We start from the raw sequence: 17,609 nt of genomic DNA on the forward strand, positions 1-17,609 counted from the left end.
TATTTTGAATTACTTATTTAAATAAACAGATTCAACATGCAATTATCTATGCATGAAAATTTCATAAGTAATATGCAATTGTACCATTATAGAAATACATACAAAAAATATTAATACCATAATGACCTAAATCATTTTAATAATGTAAAATCATAATTGAAATATTGAATCTTGTTCTAAATAATCAAAAGAAGATTAATTAAACGAAGCAAAAAGAAAAAAAAAAAAAAAAAACTTAACTTAATTTTTTTTAAATGCAAGAAAATAATTTTCAAGGTTCATGATTTATAATTTTGATGCTCAACATGAACGTAAATGATCAAGTGCCTCGAACTTATGCACCTTAAGTTGAAAAATAATGGCCTTAAACTTTAAACATACGCACGTTAAGAATTAAACTGATGCACTAGAAAGTGATGCACATTAAGCTTTAAACATGTGCACTTTAAGCTATAAACTTACGCACCTTAAGTTTTGCGGCGTAAGCTATAAACTTACGCACCTTACAAGTTAAACTAATGTACCTTAAGCTTGCAGCGTAAGCTATAAACTTACGCACCTTACAAGTTAAACTAATGTACCTTAACTTTAAAGTGACGCACCTTAAGCTTTTTTTTTTTTTTTTTTTTTTTTTTTTTTTAAAGGAAGGGGATACCCTACATATACACACTATTTGTCTCAAATGAAGTTCGAACCTTACACCTCCCACTTAGGAGAGCAATCCGATACCAGTGGACTACAAGCCACTTAGTATGCACCTTAAGCTTTAAACATACACACCTTAAACTATAAACTTACGCACATTAAGTTATAAAATTACGCATATTAAACTTTAGACTTACATACCTTAAGCTGTGACCTTACGCAAAACTTACGCATTTTAAATTTTAAATTTATGCACCTTAAATTGTGATCTTACGTAAATGATCATAATGTCACCACATTTTTTTAAAATTATTTTGTATTCTAACAATTGATTTTGACAAGATCAAATGCTGTGATTAATTATTCTTCACGCTAGTTGTAGTTGGACTAAACAAAACTGGATGTCTACCTCTACTAGTCTACTACAATAGCCAAAAGATGGAAACAAGAGGTTTATTAACAATTTAACATAGGAAAACTAGTGAGTTTCTAACTGAAGTTTATACCACTAACATGCTGTTTGGTTGGAGGGAGGAAATTACTTGAGAAAAGAATTGCAATTTCATGAGAGATGAATTATTGGGAATAAAGTGAGAATTTAAATTATAGTGTTTGGTTTACAGGAATAAAATTACTGGAAATTTCAATTCTAATATTTGATATACATGAGAATTGAAAGGGAATAAGTGGTATAAAGTCTAAAATGCTAATTGTTGTTGTCAGACATCAATTTTAAGTTTAAAAATGGGAGGAGTAATTTTGTCTCATCATTGTTATTTTTTCTTCTTAAAATTTATGGAATTAAAATCATAATGGGACATGGAATTTTAATTCCATGAAAATAAGGGAATTGCAATTCCTTCCAACCAAATTACGAAATTTAGTAGCCTTTAGAATTATGTGGGAATTAAGTGGGAGTGGAATTTAAATTCTCTCAAACGAAACGCTTTGTAAAGACTTAGCATTTCAAGAAGACAAGTCTATTGGACAATTTGATAAAAAATCTTAAATTGTTGCATTTTGTAACAAGGTTAACTCTTTTTATATATACTAGTATTTGCGCCCGTGCGATGCACGGAATGAATTTGTTGTAATATATTAAGAATATTTTGATTGATATATAATTATTTAAATTAGAACATCAAATATTATATAGTGCAATTGAAGGTATTGTTTGGATCGTTTATGTGTAGATGTACACATGCGGCGCTGTAACTTTGGAGATTTTATTTATCATTATTTAGTATTTTTATAAATTAGGCAAATTTGCTCGTTCTCTAGCAATTCAGTTATAAAAATTAATTGATATCCTAATTTATTTGTATGGAAAATATATTTCTTGTCTAGATATATAGCAATTTTGCCATTTAAAAAAAAACATAATATCACAGATTATATTTTACAAACTATTGAAATCTCTTTGTAGACAAATTGGTAGTAACAACACAATCTTGTTCATCTTCGTCTAGAGCTAACACCTTTAGTCCAAAAGGATGGGTGACTCGGGTGAAAATATATAATGGTAGAATTTCAGTCAATTAGTGCTCCTTTTTATTTTCAGTCAATTAGTAATATCAGATTCATTATCAGCCAATTATTCTTTTTTATTTCCAGTCAATTAGTCAATTAGAATATTAGATACATTGATATTTTTTCATAATATTCGTTCCATTTTTAATTGATGATTATAATATTTTTATTGTAATATTTTCGTTCTATTTTTAATTTACCTTTACTATCGTTTAAAATATGCATTTACTATTGATGATGTAGAATATTATTATTGAAATATTTTCGTCTAATTTTTAAGTTTCGTCATATTTTTTAATTAAAATGCAATGATCTGTCAATTTCTTTTTTCATTTTAGTCATTTTTTATTTGCAGTCAATTATTAATATTCATTTCCTATTATAATTTCAGTCAAGTAGTAATATCAGATTCATTTTTAGACAATTATTCTTTTTTATTTTCAGTCAATTAGAATATCAGATACAGTGATATTTTTACCTATTCGAACCATTTTTAATTGATGATGTAGAATATTATTATTGAAATATTTCAGTTCCATTTTTAATTTCTATTCCATTGTTTAAAATTGTGAAAGATTTATGATATAATTGTGATTTGATTTATTCTACTGTGTAATATTATTGTGAAAAATTAAAATGCAATAATCACAATTTTCTTTTCTATTTTAGTCAATTATGGATAATTTTTTATTTTCAGTGAATTATTAATATTCATTTCCTTTTCCAATTAACGTAATTTCTGTTTCTTTTTTTTTTTATTTTTAATTTTCAGTCAGTTATTAATATTCATTTATTTTCCAATTTACCTAATTTTTGTTTCATTTTTTAATTGATGATGATGTAGAGAATTATTGCGATATATTTCTTTTCATTTTTTAATTTACCTTTACTATTTACTATTGTTTGGGCGGAAAATCAAGTAAATAAAATTTTGTTTTTAATTATACTATAGATTTACCAACAATCCAAACACTCCCTTAGTATTCCATCAAAAAATGAATAAAGAAAAGTCACTTCATTAAGAAAATTAAAACTAAGTAAAGTAAATCGTCTAATCATGTTATATTTATTTGAAACTGTATATTAATCCCATTTTGAAATCATCGGTTCACATATTTATTTTTTCTTTAATTATTATAAACAGAAATGATATTGTACACATAATTAAGATGATTTATTCCTAATTGTATTTCATATATATTATAATTCTAAATATATGAATACTAACTAAGAGAATTGTACTTAGAAATCAATAAAAAAACATGTATATATATATATATATATATATATATATATATATATATATATATATATATATATATCGAACGCATTTTCTTATATGATTGTATAATACATTGTATATACACATAATGTTTATTAATATGTATATAGAAAAATTCTATAATATAATTTCATTAATTATAATTTATATTGATATAATTATAATTAAAAAATTACATTTAGAAATTTAAAAAGTAGCATTTAAATATTGTATGATTATTATAGTGCATAAGTGTATGTATATTTTTAGAAAAAATTATAAATATTCATGTTTCGTTAATTTTATACTTTCATTTCTTTAATTATATTTCATATTTTATTAATTATAATTTAATAAAATTGTCACAAATTTTTCTAGGGAAGAAATCTTATATTTCTCAGTTTCAATAATTATATTAACTATAATTACCAAATATTGTGGCAATTACCATAATAATTTTATTAATTATATTAATTATAGTATTTGTTCTCTTCTAATATTTAAATACATTACCATAATAATTACACGAAAGAATGAAAGAAAAATTATTAAATAATTACCATTAATAAAAATTAAAAAATCATATTAAAAATTAATTATATATTAAGTTAAATATAATTTATTTTATGCCAATAATATTATACATTAAGTATAAATATAAATATATATATATATATATATATATATATATATATATATATATATATATATATATATATATATATATATATGTATATAAATTACCATAATAATTACACTGAAAATGTGACAATACATAATTATTAGGCAATAATATTAATAATTAATTATTAAAGAAAGTATAATTTATTTTGTACTAATACTATTATACATTAAGTGTGTGTGTGTGTGTGTGTGTATATATATATATATATATATATATATATATATATATATATATATATATATATACTTTTAATTCTATATTGATAAGAATAATATGTGTATATACTTTAAGAAAATATTCATTATTGAAAAAAGGATATAATTTTACTGATTATTATTAGTATGAATTAATTAGTGAATTTCGTTTCCTTTTCTATTTTTCGCAAATTAAGGATTTTTTTATTTTTAAAATTTTTTGGTAAGTATTTTTTTGTACTGTTATTCTTATTATGATATTTTTTTAACAACTTTTCGTTTCCTTTTTCATTTTCATTGAATTAAAAATATTTTTTTTTTTCAAATTTTACTGATTATTATTAGTATTAATCAGTAAATTCCATTTATTTTTCATTTTTTAGTGAATTAATGATCTTTTTTTTATTTTCATATTTTACTGCTAACTTTTTTACTGATTATTATTAGTATTAATTAATCAGTGAATTGACTGAATTTCGTTTCATCTTTTTTTAGTGAATTCTAATTTTTGGCAGGATTTTCTTTTTTTTTCTTTTTTTTTTGACTGTTATCCTTATTATGACTCCTTTTTTTTTTCACAACCTTCCGTGTTTTTTTTTTTCATTTTCATTCAATCAAGACTCCTTTTCTTATTTTCCTATTTTACTGATTATTATTAGTAATAATTAGTAAATTCTATTTATATTTCTATTTTTAGTGAATTAAGAATCCTTTTTTATTTTTTTAGTTTACTACAATTTTTTTTACTGATTATTGTTAGTATTAATTAATTAGTGAATTTCGTTTCCTTTTCAATTTTTTGTGAATTAAGGTTTTTTTATTCTATTTTACTACGAACTTTTTTACTAATTATTATTAATATTATTAATTGGTAATTTTTCTCTTTTTTTATTGTTTGGGCGGGAAAGTAAGAAATGATGATTTTATATATTTTTAATAATAGTATAGAGTATAGATTTTTAGTGAATTAAGGATTTTTTTATTTTTCTATTTTATTGCTAACCTTTTTACTGATTATTATTAGTATTAATTAATTAGTAAATTTTGTTTCCTTTTCTATTTTTGATGAATTATGATTTTTTTTTATTTTTCTAATTTTTGGTAGGATTTTTTTTACTGTTATCCTTTTTTTTTTTTTTCAATCTTCTGTTTTTTTTTTTTTTTCATTTTCATTGAATTAAGACTCCTTTTTTATTTTCTTATTTTACTGATTATTATTATTAGTAATAATCAGTAAATTCCATTTATATTTTCAGTTTTTAGTGAACTAAGGTTTTTTTTTTTATTTTCCTATTTTACTACAAATCTTTTTTTTACTGATTATTGTTAGTATTAATTAATCAGTGAATTCCGTTTCCTTTAATATATAGATATAGATTACACTAAAAATTATTCAATTCATTATACAGTTATTATTATTCATATGGTAATTAATAGGTTGTTTTTATATTTGGTAATTAAGTCAATAATTAGACAAATTACTATACATATATTCCTTTTTTGAAGCTAGTATACGTCTATACATATGCATATAATACTAATTAAACCATTTTATAACCTTTTATTAGGCCGTCCACAAAAAAGAAAAAAAAAATCTACATATTATTAAAATTATTGTCCTATAATAATATTAAGAAATAAGATATTAAAGAATTAATTGTAATTAATCAAATAATGATCCAGATTAGTGTATACATAAAATAGTATTACGCCATTTCACATCTTTTAATAGACTGTTTTTATATTTGGTAATTAAGCCAATAATTAGACAAATTAAACTACTCAGTATAAATTGATTATTATTGGAAAGAATATTTTTATTATTACATTACTATAAATTGATTACCAATTAGTACATTTGCAATATCATACATAATATTCATTCGCAATCCGTGTTGTTACCATACATAATATTCACGGCTAAAATCATTATTATTATTATTATTATTATTATATGTATTAAATTCAATATTAAATACTAATTGTATATAATAGATGATATTACAAAAATGTCTCTAAGTTTTGGGGGGAAAACTTGGCTAGGAGGATTTTAGTTTTATATATATATATATATATATATATATATATATATATATATATATATATATATATATATATATAGATATATAGATAGATAGATATATATTCTATTTTATTTTTTTTTAACAAAATCTTCCTTAAAGATTAATAGTAAAATAAAGATAAATTATTAATAATTGATTCTATTACATTTTCTTACGCAGAATTTTTCTTAAAGATTAATATAGTAAAATAAAGCTAAATTATTAATAACTGAGTCTATTACATTTTTTTAGGCAGAATTTATTTTTAAAGATTAATAGTAAAATAAGGCTAAATTATTAATAATCAATTCTATTCTATTTTTTATGCAAAATCTTCCGTAAAAGATTAATAGTAAAATATCTTAATGATTATTTTCCTTATACTGCTTATTGATTCTTTTCCATTTTTCAGAGTATAGAAAACATTCACATGACTAATATTTCCTTTCATTATTTTCCATATTTCCATATTATTATTAATTTTCTTCCCAATATTATTATTAATTGTTTGGGCGTACGGCTTCCTTCCATTATTTTTCATTTTTTCATATTATTATTAATTGTTTATGCGGGAACTTGTAAAGGATGATTTGTTTTTATTAATTAATATAGAATATAAATCAAAACTTCAGAAGTCCGATTACTTCAATAATCAACGCAAAGAACTAAGAAGAATATAATAATAGTTAATTGGTGTATTAAAGACGATTCCTGTTATTTCTTGTCATGTATATTACAACAGAAACTTAACCACTCCTCATTCTCCAATCACCCGTGAGTTACACATTTTATTGTGTGACACTTTAAATTCTTGACTAATAACAATATCGCAAAAAAATAAAGAGAGAGATTAGAGGAGTCAGCACTCAGCATCCCTTTAAACGGGCAGGAGTAGGCACCACTCAAAGCGAGATTCACATGAGGCTGTCTTTCATAAATGATAATGAAACTTCAATAAAAGCAAAAAAATCAATATATGAAATGGACTTGGAGTAACCGTAGAAATATTCAGAATAAATCATAATTTAGGCATATGATATGAATAGCTTTTCATTGAAAAAAGTATTAAATTTGGACAATACAACCATGAAAAACGTATTGTATCTAATCGAATCAAACTACTTGGATGTTAAACCTACCGTTAATTTCAAAACGCTGCTAAACTGAATGATCAAGTCTGAAGACCTAGTGGGAAAAAAGGGATGCAATATAAAATGAAGACTTATAATTTTTGTAGTCATCAACTCACTGTATTTATAGGTGAAAAATATGAGAATTATAAATTTGTAAAAATTTTCAAAAAGAAAGTGTATTTATTTATTTAAGGTATTACCCTAATCAATTCATTATATTGATATTCCTAATCAATTCATTATATTAATATTCCTAATTAATCTTATTCCTAATTAATTCATAATATTGATATTACTAAATTTCTATTTTTCATTTGCTTACCAAATAAGCTTTATTAAGTATTTGACCAATAAAATATAAAATATATTTAATTAATTTGACTACAAAAGTTTGGGCGGGAAAATGGAATAGGAGGATTTTACTTTTATATATATATAGATAGATATAGATATATAAAAGAGGGAAAATGACACTTTTTACCCCTGAATTATATACTTATAGCACTTTTTCCCCCTCAATTATTTAGGTAAGCACATTAGCCCCCTCAATTATTCTAAAAGTGGTGCCTTTCCCCCCTAATATATTAAATTGACATTTATATCCTTAAAGTAAACATTTTATTTATTTTATTTTATTACTCCAACAAATTATTGCGTATACGTAGGGATGACCACGGTTTGGTTTGAATTGAACCGGATACTAAAGCAATCGAATTAATAATATAATTTAGATCTAGAATCCAATATTTAAATGTCAATTTATTAAAATTATGTATCAAAAAAATTGAATAAAAAAAACTGAAGCCGTAGATTAACAGAAGAAGCATCTGGGCGCTCTCTCAATTTCCTGGAAACCCTATAAAGCAATCACTTCTCATCGCCTCTCCTCTTATCACAATCTATCCCAAAATACATAAACCCTAAATCCGTCCCCTGTTTGTCTCAACTCTTTGGCGCAGATAGCCTACACTTTGGGTCTGAATCTGTAAGGCTTTGATTCTTTCACTTTCACTTTCGCCATGTATTTGTGTTTGAGCATTCTGATCATGAATGTTTGTGTCCAGAGATGACGATTTTGGTTTTATCAGTTTTTTAAGTTTTTTCGATCTCTATCGCTTAATCAAATTTATTGATTACTCTCACTTTCGCTATGTATTTTTGTTTGCCCATTCTGATCATGAATGTTCATGTCCAGATGTCGGTTTTATCAGTTTTATTTATTTATTTATTTAAAGTTTTTCGATCTCTATCGCTTAATCAAATTTATTGATTATTGGTATATGATGCTAAGATTAATAATAATTTCTCTTATTATGAGATTCTAAAGGATGTAGCTTACATGGTTGAGTACTTAATTTAATTTTTTAACTCATCGTTAGCAGTGCCTTTTTTACGTGGTCTTATTGTTGAATGAATCTGACATGTTAGCAATTTTGTTTAATTATGGACCAGTTTCTTATGGATTGAAATTAATTCAGTACATGAATATTTATTTGGATTTTAATTATTATTGTGTTTCTAGTTTGTTAATGCCCAATGGCCCAATTACTGTGAATTGTCCTCGAAGGGAGCGTTGTATATTTATTGGCTTGAATGGATTAAATGAGTTCTGATTTGCTTTTAAGTGGTGTGTTAAGTGGATGTGCTTTTTGAGTCTGAAGTGTTTTCAAGGGGTTTTATTTCTCATTTGTTTGTATTATTTAGTGTCATCTTTGTGATGAATGTATTTTGATTTGATTATTAATTGTTCTTTTTGGGCATTATATTTCCTGTTAGTCTGTGTCTTGTGTATTATGAAGAGTACAATCTGATTTGATTTTTAATTGTTCTTTTCCTTAGATGAGAGTAATTTGGACATTGCCACATTGCGGAAGTGATTATGTGCACTCATGATTCTTACTTATTTATATGATTCATAATTGAAACTATGATATTTATGGTATATTTGTTGATTTGGGCAAGATTAAGTGTTTGATTAAAAATGTTTTAGTTCTTCAGAAAGGAAAGTAATGTCAATGGCTTCTGGTAATTTGAAATGCTATTAAATGCACACCCTTTTATTGCCATTAAAGGCCTTTCTGTATTTTATCTAATTACACTATATTACATTCTCTTCTCATAGATAGAACTGATGCTTCATTCTTCTATTTGTTAACCTTCAGTTTATTGTTGTGAAGCTTGCAGGCCATCTAGTCCTGGTGATTTCCCAGTTTGTAGTGTGTAAACTTTGAAGGATTTTTATGTCCAAACAAGCTATTCTCTACTTGACGACCATTGCTCTGCTTGGAGAATATTTTCGTAGAAAAAAGAACTCTCTTTTTTCTGATCCATTCAACTGTATGCATCTCAGGCCATTCCAGGAATACCCTGAGTTTTGTGGTTGCAGCCAGGGGTACCAGGTGCAGCCTTTGCTTTACCAGCCAAAACACTCCTTTTTTGCTGAGGAACTCTTTGAAGACTCCATATTGAATTCCAGTCGCTGTTGCCTTTGATTGTTGAGTAATTCTTTGAGAGCTTTGCTTGGAATTAAAGATGGCTTTGCAGAACATTGGTGCCAGCAATAGTGATGATGCCTTCTACAGGTATAAGATGCCCAGAATGATTACCAAGATAGAGGGCCGTGGTAATGGTATCAAGACCAATGTTGTCAACATGGTTGATATTGCAAAGGCTTTGGCAAGACCAGCTTCCTATACTACTAAGTATTTTGGTTGTGAGCTTGGGGCTCAATCCAAATTTGATGAGAAGACTGGAACTTCACTTGTGAATGGAGCTCATGACACTGCCAAACTTGCTGGACTTCTTGAGAACTTCATTAAGAAGTATGTTCAGTGCTATGGTTGTGGGAACCCTGAAACAGAGGTTATTATTACTAAAAGCCAAATGCTGCAACTGAAATGTGCTGCCTGTGGTTTTCTTTCTGATGTGGATATGAGGGACAAACTGACTACTTTTATTTTGAAGAACCCGCCTGAGGCTAAAAAGAGCTCAAAGGATAAGAAGGCTATGAGGAGGGCAGAGAAGGAGAGGCTGAAGGAAGGCCAGGCTGCTGATGAGGAGCAGAAAAAACTGAAGAAAGAAGCAAAAAAGAAGGGCCCTGCTAAGGATGCCAGCACAAAACCTAACTCTAAAAAGAAATCAAGCAGTTCGGATGAGGATCTTTCCTCACCACCTCGCAATTATGTTAAAGAGAAAGTTGAAGAAGATGATGATGACGATGACATTCAGTGGCAAACTGACACATCAATGGAAGCTGCACAGCAACGTATTAAAGAGCAACTGAATGCTGTAACTGCTGACATGGTTATGCTTTCCACAGATGATACAGAGAAGAAGTCCAAGACTGCTAATAAAACACAAGGTAGTCCTAAAGCTCTTTCCCCATCACGAGAGACGAATTCTAAGGCAGAAAATGGAAACTCATCTCATGTGAGGCTTGTTGAGGAGATAAAAGACAATCTGCAAAAAGGGATCACTGCTAGCCAATTTCGTACAGTTCTTGGATCACTCTCTGGTACTCAACAGGAAGTCATGACTGCCTTATATGAGGCACTCTTGGATGGTGTTGACAAAGGGTTTGCTAAAGTTGTCATCAAGAAGAAGAGCTATGTTGCAGCTGCTATTTCTCTGCATGAGGAGTCACAGCTCCATTTGCTGCGAGCTATTGAAGAATTCTGCAGGAAATCCAATCCGGCAGCAGTGAAGGAAGTAGCTTTGGTTTTGAAAGCATTGTATGATGCTGATCTTCTGGAGGAGGAATATATAATGAAGTGGTACAGTGAGGGTCTTAACGGAGTCAATAAAGACGCTCCAATTTGGAAGAACACCAAACCCTTTGTAGAATGGCTTCAGAGCGCTGAGTCTGAATCAGAGGAGGAATGATATCTCTGGCTTCACAATATCTCAAGTGTCGTCATATTTCATTTCATAATGGTGCATTTAATCTATATGTTTTTGTCATCGATGCTGTGTGTTTGTGGACAGTTTATTTGGTTAATTTCTTTGCGTCAGATCTTGGTTGTGTCTTGCCGTTATGGCAAAGTACTTATAATAATATGGATTGGTCTTTTTGTTATTGCTGAGTGACTATATTTTCTTATGGAAATACTCATCTACATTGGATTAAATGTCTTTATGAGTTTTCAAAAAAAAAAAATGTCTTTATGTTTTTACACTGATTTTTTTATGTCTCTAACCAATGTTTAAATTATGCGATACATTTATTTATTTAGTGATGTTAAGTTGACTGTGTTAGTCTAGTTTGGATCACATAGGTTTGTACTAATGTGGTCGTGTTCTGTTGTGTTATCTCAATCGGAGTATTAAAATGTAGGCGGTGCTAACTTAATCTACATTTTTAAAACATTGGTTTGGTCTTATCCATTTTAATTTATAAGAAATATATTTAAATTTAAATTGATATTTTTTAAATTGAAGTATAAATTGTAATTTACACTTTATGAATTTCATTTATAATTATATAAAATATATTATTATTTTTATTAAACATTTGTGTAATCGTTAAATTGTATATAACATAAATATATTTTTAAAGTTCAAATTTATATTTTATATACTAGAAATTTACAATTTTAAAATTAAAATTGATTCAAGTAATGAAGAAACTAAAAACTCGCTCCTTAGCTTAATACTATTTAAGCTGGGCGGGGAGATTGCGTAAGGGAGGCAAATTATATTATGCACCGCGGTGCATAATCGATTATGCACCGTGCGTCTTTTTTTTTTTTAAATGAAAATTAACAGTGTTTATTTCCGCCGTTTCGCACCCTTTTGCAAAAAGTAACCCTATTCAGTGTCATTTTGTATACACTGCAGTTTCAGTTGAATACAACTACAGTTTCATTTCGATATAACTATAGTTTCATTCGATATTTATAGACTCAAATATGTGAAAATGTTATTTAATTTTATTTTATATACACTATAGTTTTATTAAAACACAACTACATGATTATTTTGATATAATTACAGCTTCATTGTACAATATACACTCAAATATGTGAAATGTTATTCAGTTTCAGTTTATATACATTGCAGTTTCATTTCACTATAACTACAGTATCATTTTGATATAACTGCAGTGTCGGTTTGGATATACTGTAGTGTCAGTTGGTGTTTAATACACCAAATAAACGGACTCCGTTAACTCTAATGACGGGCCGTTTCTTTACTTAAAGAAACAGCGCCGTATATGGGCCGCGGTGCATAATCGATTATGCACCGCGGTCTATAATATAACAACTGGTAAGGGAAAGGTTAGGAACCAGACTCCTTGAGGTAAAGAATGAACATGGGCTCGTGATTGGAAGTGATATCTCAATTGTAATAATATTTTGATAAATAATGATTCGTGACCTCATGAATAAAGTCATGAACTTTTATCTTTAGTGCAATGCTACTATAGCAAAAACATTTATAATTATTATGTCATTCAGTCAGTGCATGATTTAATTATTTTAAATGCTATATATTAAAAAGTTAAAAGTGAATCATATCATACTAGTTTATTAAAATAAATAAGTTGTGAATTTTTTGATGATGATAACCTCTCAGCAATTAAGCAAATGGGTTTTGGAGACCATGAATGATCTCATTATCTATGCTTCTATTTGACATTTAACATTCTTATGATTGTTGAGCAACTCTTATGATTCTGTTTACTATATGCTTTCCTTATTTGATTATATACTTTACTTTTAGAAGATTTCATATATTTTTAAGTACTTGTTATGTTATAGTACTTTTTAAAATGTACTTGTTATGTTATAGTACTTTTTAAAATTTACAGATTTAAACTTTATATATATATATATATATATATATATATATGTATGTATATATATATATATATATATAGAATTACAATCATATAGGAACCCATCTTTAGGTAGGAACCTAGGAACTAATCTAAACCCTTTATTTTATTTAATCTACTGTTCATATTTTATCATTTTTAATGGCTTTTTTTTTTTGCTGATTTGGTTTTATTTTGGATGAGAAGGGTTATTTTGGGAACTTCATATCATGTACGTGTGTGGAAGGAGATAAAATATCGATTGATCTTCGCAATCTAGTTTTCAGGGTCGTAGGTTGGACTCTCTCGTCGACGTCGTCTTCCTCACTAGTCACGCCCTGATTGCTATTCGCTTCAAGCCATCCCTCATCTCTACTTCAGTTTTCCATGTCAGATGGCCGACGGTGATGGTAGGAACCCCAAATGTCCTCGTCTGACGACGAAGTCGTTCACTGCTTGAGGTGGGTTTTTATTCTTTTTTTTTTTTTTTTTTTTTTTTTTTTTTTTTTTTTTGTTCTTTGAAGTTTCGATTTCCTTTGCAATTTATGTGTATATTAATCATATATGAGTTGTATAGTTGTTTGATTTTGCTCGTCTTGCATTTGGTTGTTGGTGTTGGGTTGTGAGTGCCAGTTATGGCGTTTTTCCCTTTTTTTTTCCGATCATTTTCCCGATTTTTTGTTGTTTAAGTTGTTTTCCATTTTTTTTATTTGATTTTTTTTTTTGTGGTCTGATTTTTATGATGGGCGTCATGATGTGAATATTGGGATTAAGCATATGCAAAAATTCATTACTTGATTTGGAGCCACAAATTTGATAGAATCAAGGATGAAGTTGCTGCATGCATTTGAAGATAAGCTTGACAATGATCTAGATTATCAATGACCAACAAGCATATCCCTTTGACAAGGATCTAAATTATCAATGACCAACCAACATATCCCTTGTGAATCACCTTCGCATTTATATCACTAAGATAATTACTTAATTTCATATGTTTTTCCTGATAAAAGGATGATCTTCAATGTTGTCCATTTAGTGAAGATTGATTAGTTACCCAATTGGTGATGAATTCTCGAAAACTACTATCAATCATATAGAAAAAGGTTCGCCTTAGCTCTGGATTCACTTTATACTTGTTGTAGTTGTTGTTCTCTTCATGCACACACTCATGAACACAAATGCACTCCAACTTGTTTAGCCAGTTGCATGTATAGATATTAAGTCTGCATAGTTTGGAACACACAGGTTAGCCAATGTGCACACACTAGATATTGCATCATCCTAGTTTGCATGTATTCCTACTGAACTATTTTTGTTGCACATTATGGCACACACTGTTCTGCCTATGTGCACACACATATGATTTGTTTAGCTAGATGTACTTATAGAAATTAAGTCTGCAGGTTTGGCACACACAGGTAAACAAATGTGCACACACTAGATATCGCATCATCCTGGTTTGCGTGTTTTCCTGATGAACAGTATTGCTGCACATTATGGCACACACTGTTCTGCCTATGTGCACACGTAGCTGTTTTCTAACTTTTCACCAAACATTTATTTCGCTAATGTTTGGTTCAGTTGTTTTTAACATTTCCTAATGTTTTCTATCATTTTACCCCATTCATCAGAAAGATTTCGTGCCTGTGTTCCTAGATGATGTGGTTGATGAACAACGTGGGGCAGTCGTACGAAAGCTTATTCCTAGAAGGATGCAGATGCGTTAGCGTGATGCTCAGAACAAAGTGGATTACGGGGTCTTTTGTGATGTGCCACATGAAGAGCTTCTTGGGTCAAGTAGTGAATGAATGGTATTTTGGCTTGCATAAAGGTGACAGTAGGGTGCTTGATTCGTTGAGGATGATTTATATTCGTGAGATCCTAGCTGTTGAGTTTAACATACACCATTTGAAGAACATCCGTAGCGTGGTTGAATATCACGATGCGGTTGGACAGTGCTAGCAATTTGTGCTTATTTATGCAAGTTGAACACTACTTTATTTAGTGTGTTTAGTTATTATGTTCGGTTTAGTTAGCAACATTTTGCAATATATTTATGATATTCAGAATTTGTTCCTGGTCTGTTGTTCATTTTTTGTGTTTCTATTCTTTTTGGCTGGCAATGATCATTACGTACATGCACATACATATAAGCAATAGTGCACAGAGCCCGATTTTTTTTTTTTTTTTTTTTTTTTTTTTTTTTTTTTTTACTTTGTCTTTGGAGTTTGTCACGTGTACAATGTGTTTTGTGTAGATGCTATCGAAATGGCACACAATTTGTTCAATGTGTGCACACGATTGTTTACTCAGTACTTTAGTTTAGTTCATTTGGGCATATTACTGTATTGTGAGTATGATATTTGATTCGCAATCTTTTGTTGATTTATACATTTGTATTGTCACTATTTGTCTTAATGAATGACGATTTTAGCACACAGCGTTAACACCTTTCCAATGCACAACCCAGGTTGTCCAATAATACACAATTCTAAGACATTATAGAACACAGAATGCTATATGGCACACACAATTCAACGTAAGTGTACGCTATCTTCTTTTCCTCTTTTCATTTGTGCACACATTCTATGCCATTTTCCCTACTCATTGCAATAAGGAACACACTTAATCTCTTCGTGATGGCACAAGTATTATAAGGCAAGTGCACACCGGGTGTATTACATGTACCTCTTCTCCATGGATTCACTTGAGCATAATTTAAGCATGGAATGACTCACACAGATCAACCTTAGTGCATATCACTTCATGGTCACAAAAACATTTCACATTATGGCAAACATAGTGTAACACATGAGTACACTAACTTCTTGAACGCCTTTGTCTACATAAACTAATTCTAAGTCTTATGGCACACACATGAAATTCAAGTGCACACCATAGTTAACCATACCGTCCTGGTTTCTAAGGCTTCAACTCGTTAGTAACACTGCACACAATTCTGAAATGGCACACAGAACGCAATATGGGACACACAATTCAACATAAGTGCACATAATCTTCTTTTCCTCTTTTTTCAATCGTGCACACATTCTATACGGTTGGGTACAAACATTTTAAGTCTTGGTTACACCATATTCCTTACAGTCAATACAATTCTCGTTAATTAATTTCATATGTGTTATTGCACAAAACAACACACCTGTGTTATCCAAGTGCTTGTCAAAACACATAATGGCACACACACATCAACCTGAGTGCACGCCAGTTCATAGTCACACTAATGTTTCTCAATATGGAACACATGGAGTCACTCATGTGCATACCAGCTTCTTGTTTGTCTTTTCGTACAGAATCTAGTTGTGACCATTATAGAACACTCCTGAAACCCAAGTGCACAACATAGTTCAATGCCTCATCCTGGTATCCTATGTTTCTATATGACAGTACCGGTGCACACATTGGCACACACATCATAACCCAGTTACCCAGGTGCACACTAACTTTGTTGATCCTGGAGAAATATCCATCAAACAGCCGGTCGGATGAACTGCCTGATGAGCCATCATGACCTGTAAAGCGTTGTACACATTATTTTCTTAGTATAAGGTTAAGCTAAGTGGCACACACATTTGGCCCTATGTGCACGCGATAAGGGTTCCTGTAGCCTGTGTGGCACAGTGATTACCCCGTAGGTGCACACACGATTATCCCGCCCTCGTAGAATGGGATGTGTACAAGGGCACATACATTATCCGTTGGCGTGATTTCCGCATGTACACTTACCGTGAGTTGTGAGAGCACACAACCAAGGTGGATGGAACAGGCGGAGTTGTGCACTTGGGTTTCGCGGTGTGTGCCATAATAAGCAGAACTAGTGTGTGCCCAAGCCGAATCAGCCAACTGTGTGCACTTAGGTTGTGCAGTATGTGCCTCAGACCCCCCAAAAAACTCCCACCATGAATTCACGTGAACCAGACGAGTGATTAACACAATGTACAAACCATTGTACTACATCCTTCTCTTCTTTAAGCAACTTAAAAAAATACAGGACAAATACTAGCACATCTCATGCGATTGTTTGTGTAGACATACATGTATTCAATCTCATCCCAAAGTGAAGGATGCACATGAACGACAGTACAATTACCTTCAGTGTCGCCACTTGCCATCCCTTCACAACAGTTAGTTGCCGTTGATGTCTTTTCTTCGTCGCTCTCCGAATCCTCACGAACGGTGGACGGTCGTCCGGCAGTGCAGATGAGCCGATCGTAGTATCTCAGTCCAATTGGTCTCCTTCCATATCTTGGCTTCCTTAAATC

The 17,609-nt window shown here is 29.5% G+C and overlaps 1 protein-coding gene across 2 annotated transcripts; it reads left to right on the forward strand.

The window, feature by feature from the left end:
- Window positions 1–8,359: 8,359 nt before the first annotated feature.
- Window positions 8,360–11,586, forward strand: LOC109151293 (eukaryotic translation initiation factor 5-like). Of its 2 annotated transcripts, none has more exons than XM_019299226.1 (3): window positions 8,360–8,496; window positions 9,689–11,444; window positions 11,478–11,586. In XM_019299226.1, the coding sequence occupies exon 2, from the start codon at window positions 10,044–10,046 to the stop codon at window positions 11,391–11,393; it is 1,350 nt and encodes a 449-aa protein (XP_019154771.1). In that variant the 5' UTR covers window positions 8,360–8,496; window positions 9,689–10,043; the 3' UTR covers window positions 11,394–11,444; window positions 11,478–11,586. The 2 variants fall into 2 exon arrangements, with proteins under 2 accessions (XP_019154771.1, XP_019154772.1); XM_019299227.1 differs by having other exon boundaries at window positions 9,696–11,444.
- The last annotated feature ends 6,023 nt before the right edge of the window (window positions 11,587–17,609 follow it).

This window comes from Ipomoea nil, unplaced genomic scaffold (genome assembly GCF_001879475.1).
Source record: "Ipomoea nil cultivar Tokyo-kokei standard unplaced genomic scaffold, Asagao_1.1 scaffold2283, whole genome shotgun sequence".
NCBI lineage: Eukaryota > Viridiplantae > Streptophyta > Magnoliopsida > Solanales > Convolvulaceae > Ipomoea > Ipomoea nil.